Below are 11,749 nucleotides of genomic sequence, written 5' to 3'. Positions count from 1 at the left end.
GGGTGGGACGAAAGTGAGAGCGAGAGAGGGAGGTATAGAAAGGGGGGATGCTGCAGTCCGATCCACTCACATCTCACTCCACCCAGCGTCAGAAAGAGCGAGCGAGCGAGCGAGCGAGCGAGCGAGGGTGACGCGCGCGCCCGGGCAGTATGTGCGCGCCCACGGGAGGGGCCGACAGAAAATGGCGAGTCTGTGCAAGCGGCAGCAATGCACACTAGAGAGGCGCGGCTTTCGGCAGGAGCTTGACTCGTGGAGGCACAAACTCATTCACTGTGTAGGTAAGCTCGCTTGGAATTGTGCGCGTGCGCGTGTGTGGGGAAACGCGACTCATCGGAGCTGTCATTTGTGTTTGCGCGTGCGTGAAGTGGACGCTCAGGAACTTTCGCGCGTGCTCGTGTTATCGAGCGGTCGGTTCTTTTTCCGGTATTTTGATTATTTATTTATTTATTTATTTATTTTTTATTATTCTAACGCGTTTCATTCTAGAGCTGTTTATTTATCGTAAGCGTCACGTGCTCCCCCGGAGCCGCGCCTTGGCCAATCAGCGTGGCCACTGTACCCGTTGTTTTTTTTTTTTTTTGGTAATGGGGAGGAGGATTTCGTGCGCGTTCCCGATCTCCAAACATGATCCCCCCACCACCTTCCTCTCAACGTCCCTCTTCCCTAATGAGCTTTTTGGGAGCGCGCATTGCTGCATTGGAAATGTCAAGAGAGATTATTATGCCCAGTTTGAAGTGTTTCTTTATTGTTGTTGTTGGATTCTTTGCGTGTTTTTATTTTGGAACAACCCCACCTCCACCCCCACCCTTTTCCTGGTCCTCCCCCCCCCCCCGCCCTCCTGGCCTCCATTTCTGGTTGTATTTCATTAGCTGTGGTTTTAATCTGGTTACATGCAGCCGTCCCGATGTTATGTCAAGATTATCGTCCACTCCGCCGGTGATCCCACGACCTCGCCGGGCCTTTAATCCGCCTTTTACGGCGTCCCCGAGCTGAAAGTGGGAGTGCAGTACCAAGGCGGCATTGGTGGGGATGGTTTCAAGGATTTTTTATTTTTTTTTGGACAGCAGTGGCCAGATGTTGCGCATTGAACTATCCGTCACCGATTTAGGGACCACTCGGTCCCTTCTTCCAACAGATTTATTTATTTTTTTATCCACCAAAAGCTCCTCGTGAGAGGATGAGGATGGAGTGCTCTTCATGAACACTGTCACTTTTAATTCCTCATCGATGTACAGTTAATTTATTCAGTTATATACAGTATTACCTAATTTCTGATTTATGAAAACATCTTACAACATATGAAGTACATTTATGTCTTTCATGACACAAGTATATATTTATGTGCTGTATTTGTTAAGGAAATAGCCTAGTGTATGGCCTACATTTCCTTCACATTATTCAAGTCCATCCATGCTATATGCTATTCCATAACTAGGTATTATGTATTTATTAACGATCCATACCGATAACTATCTATATCTATGTATATATTTATCTACAGTCTTGATATGAGTATATATCAGATAACTATTTGTGTCTATTAACTAAAAAAAAAAAAATCATTTATTTGTGCTATTGCTATATTATACCTATTAGGGATGTAACGATATCCAAACATCACGATACGATATCACGATATGAAGGTCACGATACGATAATTATCATGATATTGTGGGGGGGTTGGCGATATTTTAAAAAGATCACAATATTGTAAAAAAAAAGAGCTCATACTAAAAAAGCACAATATTGTGCTTTGGTACATAACAGCAATGCATATAAACCACCTACAATCTCTAATAACAATATTGAGGCACTTATTTGCTAATGCAAGCACACATTGATCACTTCCCAAGCAAATTCGGTTCCCCTTCATCTGACAATTAGCATAGATTTTAAACATGGAAGGCCAAAACATACCTAATGAAAATATAATTGCACTAATAAACTAGCCAATAGAGGGTGCTAGAACTGCACAAATGGAACTCAACCTGACTTTTTTTAACAGATGCGTTCCTTTTAAATATTTAAATATTGTGAACATGACGACGACGATATTGCGGCAGTTTTAATATCACGATATTGCCCTTATCGTTACATGCCTAATACCTATAAGTATCTCAACTATTTCGCTCTATCTGTGCCATGCTATAACTAGCTGCAGTATCTCATTCTCAATGCTATGCTATTGACAATTCCGAGCTTATGTCACAAGTCAAAATGGCGCTCTTATGCTGCATTCGAGGAAGGCCTGAAGTCGTCGGATTTATCGCACTCAAAGCGTTTGAGGAAAAGCTAAACTACAAAGATGGCTGATTCCGATAACTTGTTTGTTGCTCTGGTTAACGCAGTCATTCCAAACCGAGTGGGATAAATCCGATGCGCTTTCCCTCGAACGTGGAATTTATCCTCGGTGAAATGACAACTCATTGAAAAGCATTGGGCTTTGGATCGTTGTAATTTGATTTATGAGGATTATTTTGATTTGAAAATGTGATAAAAATGTTGACTACTTTCTATTTAGCTGTTTGTAATCCAATTGGTGTACTTGTCTTCACTACTGAAAACGTAGCTTTGTAGCTAAGCTTTGCTATTCTGGCCGTCCATCCATCCATCCATCCATCCATCCATCCATCCATCCATCCATCCATCCATCATATATCTGTTTACAATACGAAACTAGAAGATGACAAGCTAGCAGGGTTCATTTCGAATAATAGCCGTCGTATATGCTGTAGCCTTTCATACAGTCCAATTCCTGGTCAGTACACCAATACTCAGCCAGTCCTACGCCTGAGATAAAAAAAAAAAAAAATGTGTGGGTTGTGTCAGGAAAAGTATCTGGCATTAAAACTGTGCCAGACAAATCATGTGCGTGACTTGCAGTGGCGACCCTCACAGGGAAAAGCTGAAAGTCACTTCTTTGATAAACTGTAATAATTCATACATGTGTTTCAAGCTATCCATCAAGCTTAGCTAAGCTATACTCTTATCTATCTATGGTATAAAGTTCTTTAAAACCCGAAATGTGCGGTAGTCGTATAGCTAGCTATAAATCCATGATATGATGTGATCTTATCGATCCATCTATCACTCAATTCACCCATCTAGCCCGCTTTCCATTAACTTATTCCAACCTTATAGACAACAAATTGTATTGTATATGCTATATCTATCTATACTTGGCACCTAATGAAGCTGTGCCATGTAACACTGTTTCTAAAGAGCTATAGTTGTCCATGTAACAAGTGACCCACTTCCTGTTTTGTGTCCCACTTTGGGATACGTGTCACCAGAAGTGGAAGCGCTTTCTTTTGGGATTCCCAGCTCTTGGCCGTTTCTACCGTAATTCCTTCCCTCCTTTTTTTTCATTGCTTTCCTTTTGTCTTCCTTTCTTCCTTCCAGTCTCTGCGCTGGTGGCAGCCTTTAAGGCTTTTAAGCCTGCATTTATCAACATAGATTGAAGGCTGACATGTTGGTGGGTTTGGCGGCTAATTAGCGGCCAGGAGCAGCCTCACGTGCACTCGAGCGATGAGCGCTAGCGTGTTAGCTCGGGGGTGGGATTGTTCAACAGACGGACGTGAGACTTCTCGGGCTCTTGATTGAGGACCAAATTTGTGCGTTTGCCTTCCGACTTGTGCGCAATACACATCGGTGTCTGCTGGAGTTTCACACCAAGTCCCGCTGTCGCTATGGCTGGGCCGCCACAGAGTGGCGATTCTTCTGCATTTTATGACGGATTCAGGAAGTTCAATTTAATTCAGAAACACGAAACAAAGCCGGGGGGAGAGTAAGTTCATCACCGTGGCAATTAATTATTGCCAATTTGCACCGGTGTCGGCCGTAAACTCGGCAAAACACAACAGCCGTGCGCTTAGCGAACACAGTTTTTTTTTTTTTTTTTTTTGTTATTGTTGTTTTCCGCCTCTCGTCCCAGGCACATATCCACATGCACAGCCGTCGTCTTCGAGCAGGGAAGTCGATTTGCGCCGCCAGTTGCCTTCACGGAAACTATCTGGGCGGGGAGAGAGAGAGAGAAAAAAAAGAAAAAACGCCATCGAACGGACCAATCAGAAGCGAGCGACGCCCCGCCATCGACGTGCGTCCAAGGATTGGCGACGTGTGCACGTCGGCCGGCCACGAGCGACGCAGCACTTAAAATTCATGGCTCGCGTCGATCATGTGATCGACGGCGCTCATCGACGCGAGAGCAAACGTGGAGGCATAAATTAGGCTTTAGACTCCATGCTGACACCCCGAAAATGCTAACATTTGCTAACATGCTAACAAATGCACTGTAGCTGTTTCTAATTGCACTATTTCTGTTGTTGTGTACAATTCTTAAAAGGAGGCTATAAGTTAAGATGTGACATCAAATGTACACATCTTCTTTATTTGCTGCTGTTTACTTATGCCTCTGAAGTATTTACTTTAAAAGACACATCTCGTCTGTCGCTTATGGAGGCGGCCATGAAAGGTCTTTTCACTCTCGTTGTGGGAATGCTGAAGCATTCCCACATATGTTATTGTAAATTTTATTCTCCGCACTTTTTTTGCGTAACAACTCCCACATAATACTTCCAATTTACATTGTTCAAATTTCAACTAGCTTAAAAAATGCACGCCTTCCGGAGGTGTATGTCGTCTGATTCCGCATTACTCACAGTTTTGCACAATTTAACGTTTAATATCACATTTTCCCCATTCATTTTCAATAATTACCAGGTGTCTAATACTGCTCGGTGGTAAAGTTGGTAAAGTGCTTTGTCCAGTAACCAGGAGGTTATAATTCCAAATTTTTTGTCTACTTCATAAGCATTCCACATGCATTCAAATCTAGGCAGTCAGCATTCCCGCACAATTTCTTCAGAAATTGCACTTAGTCTAGTTATGGTGTGAATTTGCAATAATTTGACTTGTGGTGACCAGTTATTTGTTATTATGCAGCTTAATTTATTTAAAAAAAAAAAAAAAAAAAAAAAAAAGGCTTGTTAATTAGTCTGTCATTGACTTGCTGGCATTAGTGGCTAGTGCTTAGCTTCTAGCTTGGCAGCCTCACAGCAACCCCAGCCTGCCGGTTGGCTCACATGGCCACACGACTGTCAGGAGCGGCGAGTGCCCAGGTGGGCTAGCGGCACCCGCCGGGGCTCCTTTTCAAAGTTCTAGAGCCACGGGTGAAGCGATAAATACAACCATGAACAGTTTAATAGGCCAAAAATGAATTTGCACAGTGCACATTCATGATGCTTGTTTTTGTGACACAATTGTAGTTCCTTCCGAAGCATTACAGCGACCCATTTTGAACAAACCAGGCTTACTCAAATGTAGCTAAATTAAGTACTTCCGTTGTTGTCTAAAAAAAACAAAAAAACAATCTAGCCCTCTTTACATTGATTAATTATCCTGGTTAATTCTTAATCCATGAATGTTATGCATTGTTTTGACTTCCTCCCAAGCTCCTTTACACACACAACTACTTTAAATGCAATAAATCCATAGTAACAAATGTGTGTCATGTTAGCATCGATGCTAAGCTAAGCCAACATGTGCGTATTTGTGTGTGTGTGATTGGCAGATTGTTTTTCCAATTGTTTTTTTAAATTTTTTTTTAATATCTTCCAGACCTCCCCTTCTCCTCACGCTGAATTAAACTCACAGCCGTTTCACGCCTTGCGTGTGGTGTGTGCGTGTGAGAGAGATCGAAATGTGCACACACACTTAGCGTAACGTGTTAGCAGATAAGACGGCAGCTAAATGTCATCCAAAACACGCTACGTTAATCATTAAGCCAAGTGGCAGGAGGAGGCCAATTCTACTGCGTTAGCTTGTGCCCGCATGGCTTAATTTGTGTTACGTTATGAGCTAACCAGTTAGATTGAGTGTCGGAGACGTGGTGGCGGCGTGGATCGACCCCCCCCCCCCCTTCCCCCCCAAAGTTGGGTAGACGGCGTGTTACATGAAGTCTTTCAAGCATAGATGCTAGGTTTTATATCGGCCTAGCATGCTAGTAGAATGCTAACTCGGTTAAAATTGACCAGCATCTTATTTTATTTTGTTGTTGTTTGTTTGATTGTACTTTTGTGATATTATTGGTTTGTGTGTTGCATCAGCTAAAATTCTATCCAGAGGTCTTAAAGCTAACATGGTACATACATAGCATGCTAGCTCGGCTGTGATTGAATCTTGTTTGTTTGTGCTGTTGTGGTTTTGTTGTTGTGTGTGTTCTATCATCTGCATGTACCAGTTAGCTAAGTCTGAGTTCTTCTAAGCTGATATGCTCGGCAGCATGCTAAGTTATAGCTTCTTAATTGACAGTACGTGAGTGAATCTTCTTTTGTTTTTCTGTGCGTTGGTGATTTTGCTGAGAAACTTCTCATCACATCACCAATGAGGAGATCCTTCAGCGTCTAAACTCTGACAGACGTTTGCTCACGACCGTTGATCACTTAAGTTCCCAGAACACTACATTCGAAAAAGAAAATTAGAAGAGTTGGAGTCATCTATATTGGCTTTTTTTGTCACAGTATGTGAATGACTTTTTTGTTAATTGTTTGTGCTGTTTTGTTGTTGTGGGACTTCCACCTGCTGACATGCTAGTTTGATGGCTTGCAAGCTAGCATGCTAACTAGCAATAAGTAAGCTTTACAGTACATGAATGAGTTCGTTTTTGTTGTTGTTGTTTTTTTTGCGCCCTGTTGGTTTTGTTGCTTGTTTTTTGTGTTCCACCAGCTCACAAGCCAGCTTGAGGTCTTTTAAGATAACATGCTAAGTAGCATGCTAGCTCAGCTTCAATTAGATTTATTTCCATCATCACCAAAGGAACAAATGCCTTTGTTTGCATATCAATGTTGGCGTGCATCCCCCCCCCCCCCCCCCCGCCAATTCGGTAAACGGGATAAAAATTTCGCCTCCCCGTAAGTCCCGCCCCGCATGCGTTCCATCGAAATGCACAGATGGCCCAACCCCCACCCCCACACCTCCCCATCGACCACCACCGTCTCATCTGTTTCATTCTTTGAGAGAGGAAAAAAAAAAAAAAAACTAAACAAAAACGACCATGGCGAATGCATTAGAGTGGGAGGTCTGTGTGTTATAAATCTTTGCACTGACTGATCATTACATATGCGCGCAAGCGCGCACACACATACTGGCATCTGTGTGCATGTTTGAGGGGGGTGCCAACCAAGGATGCTATGTGTTAACGAGCAGCTAAACGCTAACGGGAAGTTTCATGCTATTGAGAAGCTACATGCCACCGAAAAGTGACGGGCTATATCTTAACTATTATACATGCTAACTTTCTTCTACATACAGAGCAGCATTAGCGCACTCGCTGCCACTCACTATTAAGGAGCTATATGCTAATGAAAATAACGTGCTATCGAAAAGTCACAGGCTAAACGTTGTTAACCGCGACTTTCTTATCGTCTTTTACACACAGACAAGAATCCACATTCCATAAACTGCAGCACGGCGATAAGAAACTACAAATAAAACCTGTGATTGATTTCAAATCAACAAATTCATGCTACATACTCGCGATAAGCGACATGCTAACTTGGACGGTACATGCTAAAGTGAAAATGTAGACCGCAAGCTAGTTCCTGGCTTCCGTAAAAAAAATTTGTACACAATGTACTACCTCTGCCCCAAATTTATGTAAATATTCCATTGTGTGCTTGTGCGTGTGTGTATGTGCCTTTGTCTTTGCTACATTGTGAGGCCCATACATGCAGGTTTAACTACCATTGTGGGGACCGACTTGTAATTGTGGGGACATTTTGGTGGTTCCCACAAGTTCGTCCCTCTTTTTGAGTGTCAAGACTTGGTTTTAGAGTTTTAGGTTTGAATTGGCTTATGGTGTGAGGTAGGGGTGTGAATTGCCTCGTACCTGATGATTCGATCCGTATCATGATTCATAGGTCACGATTCGATTAATCCCGATATGAATTTACAAGCCGATTGTTGCGATTTTTTTTTATTTTATTTTTTTTACTCAATTTAGAAAATACCTTTCAGTAAACTTGTACATGTACCCTGTAAGATTTGTATGAAATTGTATTATTTATTGATCTGAAACTTCAGTTTTATAACTGTGAGCCACTGTATGTAACAAACAGGAATTGAAATTAAATATTCAGGCTTAATGTTCCATTAATATAACATTCTTCCATGCTTAAAGTGTGAAAGTTAGACGTTTTGTTGAATATATTTCCATCAAAAATGGATGTTAAAAAAATCGATTCGGCTGCCTATTGAATCGATTCGAGAATTGCATGCTGTAGTATCGCGATATATTGCCGAATCGATTTTTTTTAACACCCCTAGTGTGAGTTTAGGGAAATAAAAGGCATTATGTCAATGAGAAGTCCCCGTGATGATACAAAGACAAACCCGTGTGTGTGTACTTTTGTTCAGCGAGTTACGTGAACCCTGCCTGGGTTTGGTTGGCTTCTTTGGACATCGACACCATGTGAGCTCATGCGAGGTTGGGAGTATTTTGACTAAACACACATGCGCGCACACGCACGCACAAATTGTTGACTTGGACCCGCCCACCTTTTGGTGAATTCCTTCTTTCAATAAAGGCCTCCTTTGTATGGAAGGTCATATTTGAGCTGCTTTTTTTTTTTTTTCTTCGATAGCTTTTGATCACTGTCATGTGTGTGTGTAAAAACCAGTTTAGGGACATGGCATACGATACAAAATGTGTGTGCGTGTGTGTGTGTGTGTTTTGTTTCTTGGAGGCTGAAGGTCAGCCGCTGGTGGATTGTGTTAACGTCGGGAAGGATTTGGGCAAGAATGTGCGCTATGTGGATGTTCTTGTTTCCACAAAAAAAAGAAGTACGGTCATTATACAGTATATACAGTCGACCGCCGCTTTTCGCCCAGGCCAGCCCGTGAATTAACAAAAATCCATGTGAATAATGGACGCGCCTATTGGAAAGAAAATATATATTTACAATCACTAGAACCCCCCCTAAAATATTTGAAAATATTGAAAAAAAATATATTTAATATGGAAATCCGCAGGTGCCAAACCACGAGGATTTCAAACATTGGTGAAAAATTATTCACATTCTAAAAGAAAATGCAATCATTAAAATGTTTTTGGATAAACCAACACAGCAGGTTTGGACTTGCTACTAGTATTGTTCCGATACCGATACTGGTATCGGCAGAGGCGCCGATACTGCATTAAAACAGTGGTATCGGTATTGGTGAGTACTCACAAGTAACATGCCGATACCATTAATTCCAACCCTAATATAGGATTTTGGATGCACCATCTTGTGTCTTGCTCGAGCACGACATTCACTGATATGTGACATGTTCACTGCATGCCGATCTAAGATATCCTATTGGCCCTTGAAAGCTCTGAACCAATGGCAGGACAGCTTTTTCTTGTTGCGGAAAATACAACCTTAGGTATCAGTATGGTATCGGTATCGGCCGATACGGCAAAGCTGGGTATCGGAATCGGTATCTGGGGCTAAAAAACGGTATCGGAACAACACTACTTGCTACTCATGCAATGCTCAGAAGCTATGGAGGACCAAAAGTGCCAAAATTCAAAGTAAATAAATGACTAAAAGTGAAAATAAAAATGCATTTAAAAAAAAATATAATTTGAAAATTATATCCAGAAAGTAAATATAAATGGACATTTTTGTTTTATTTAGTTTTTATTTTCACTTTTAGTCATTTATTTATTTATTTACTCATTTATTTATTTACTCATTTATTTATCTATTTAATTAGTCATTTATTTTTTTCCCTTTTTTTTTTTTTTTTAATTTAGTGATTTATTTCTTTTGAATTTTGGCAGTTTTGGGCCATACTGCCAAGTCGAAATGTTATTCAAATGAGGGGGCGGTCCTAAGCGTGTCTTGGGTTGTTAGACAACAAGTGAGAGCAGACAGTGGACAAGATAGTCGTCCATTGCTGGAGCTCTCCATTGTATTGCAAACCGGCCAGACTTCCTTGTTCGCCGAGCTGCTCACTCGACCAATGACAGGCAGTTTGCAATGGGCGGAGTCCAACCCAAGACACGCTTAGGACCGCCCCCTCATTTGAATAACATTTTGACTTGGCAGTATGGCCCAAAACAGCCAAAATTCAAAATAAATGACTAAATAAATAAATAAATAAATAAATGACTAAATAAATGCCTAACTAACTAAATAAATAAATGACTAAAAGTGAAAATAAAAACGGATATATTTCCACATATTTATTTTTTGGGATATAATTTTTGAATTAGATTTTTTTTCTATTCATTTTTATTTTCACTTTTAGTCATTTATTTATTTATGTAGTCATTTATTTATTTGGAATTTTGGCACGCTTGGTCCTCCATAAGAAGCTACATGCTAGCTGTTACTTGCGTACGATCATCTACATGCTAACAATTATCGGCACCTAACTAGCAACTCGACAATTTGCGTCCTCCTTCCTCATGCTTCGACTCTTCTTCTGCATTCTCGTCCTGCATCCTTGTTTGTCCCCGTCTCCTTGTCCTCTTCCCTCCTCGTGCTCCTTGTTCATGGGCAAGCTAGCGAAAATTGACGGTTAATAAAATTACAGGCGGCGTCACCCGGACGTCCGTGAGCAATTAATGAATATTAAGAGGCAGTGCGTTGCGCGCTAACGAGACAATAATGACAATAATGGAGCTGAGCGGGCAGCTGACAAGGGACAGACTTCAACTTCATTTATAATCTTCCACCAAGGAGGATTTGTTTAGTTTTATGAAATATAAAGAAAATACATGATGGAATCTTGATAAATTTGAGCAAACGTGCTTCATGTGGACACCGTTGTAATGAGCACATTTAATCAAGATTAGATCCAGATTGCGTATTTGTTCGTAATTGCTTTTTCGGGCAAACAAAATTTGTTTTGAATTGCCGGATTTGAGTCAAGTTTAATCCGAATCGGAACTAATTTGCATATTTCTCACCTTAAAAATTCTGGAAACGTGTCATGTTCAGACACGCATATGTGTTGTATGTATTCAGGTTTTGTTGTATGGAGGACCAAAACTGCCAAAATTCAAAATAAATCAATGACTAAATAAATAAATAAATGACTCAAAGTGAAACTACAAATTAATATAAAAATTATAATTCGAAAATTATATCCCAAAAAATAAATATAAATGGAAATAAATCTGTTTTTATTTTCACTTTTTGCCATTTATTTATTTATTTAGTCTTTTTTTTATTTATTTATTGAGTCATTTATTTATCTATTTATTTTGTCTTTTTTTTTTTTTTTTTATTCAGTCATTTATTTATTTTGAATTTTGGCAGTTTTGGGCCGTACTTGAGTTATTTCCATTTATATTTATAGTTTTTGATATAATGTTCAAATTATATATTTTTTAATATTCATTTTTATTTTCACTTTTAGTCATTTATTTATTTATTTAGTCATTTATCTACTTTTGAATTTTGGCAGTTATTGTCCTCCATATTGTTGTGATTAATTCAAGTTTAATGCAGATCTGATCCAGATTGCGTGTTTAAATACAATGTGAAAGATCAAAGTGTTTGTCACTAAAAAAAAAAAAAAAAAAAAAAAAAAAATGTGTCGAAGTAACTGTTGTGCAGAAAATAATCGAGATTGCATGTTCACAATATAAAAATAACATCTAGTTAATAATTGGTGACACCCAAGTAGCAAAGTAAAGACAGAAGAAGAAAAAATAACAACTTGTGATTAAAAGTGTCACTTGACTTTTATGTTT

General features: G+C 40.0%; 1 protein-coding gene across 1 annotated transcript in view; it reads left to right on the top strand.

Moving 5' to 3' along the window:
* Positions 1 to 101: 101 nt before the first annotated feature.
* Positions 102 to 11,749, top strand: part of lcor (ligand dependent nuclear receptor corepressor) — a 57,133-nt gene continuing 45,485 nt past the window's right edge. Inside the window, exon 1 of the mRNA XM_077525403.1 lies at positions 102 to 278. Coding sequence (XP_077381529.1) covers positions 182 to 278 — 97 coding nt within the window. The 5' untranslated portion in view covers positions 102 to 181. The remainder of the gene's footprint in view (positions 279 to 11,749) is intronic.

Source organism: Festucalex cinctus, chromosome 6 (genome assembly GCF_051991245.1).
Source record: "Festucalex cinctus isolate MCC-2025b chromosome 6, RoL_Fcin_1.0, whole genome shotgun sequence".
In the NCBI taxonomy this organism is placed as follows: Eukaryota; Metazoa; Chordata; class Actinopteri; order Syngnathiformes; family Syngnathidae; genus Festucalex; species Festucalex cinctus.
The sequence above is the reverse complement of the archived record's forward strand: the minus strand, read 5'-3'. Positions and strand labels throughout refer to the sequence as shown.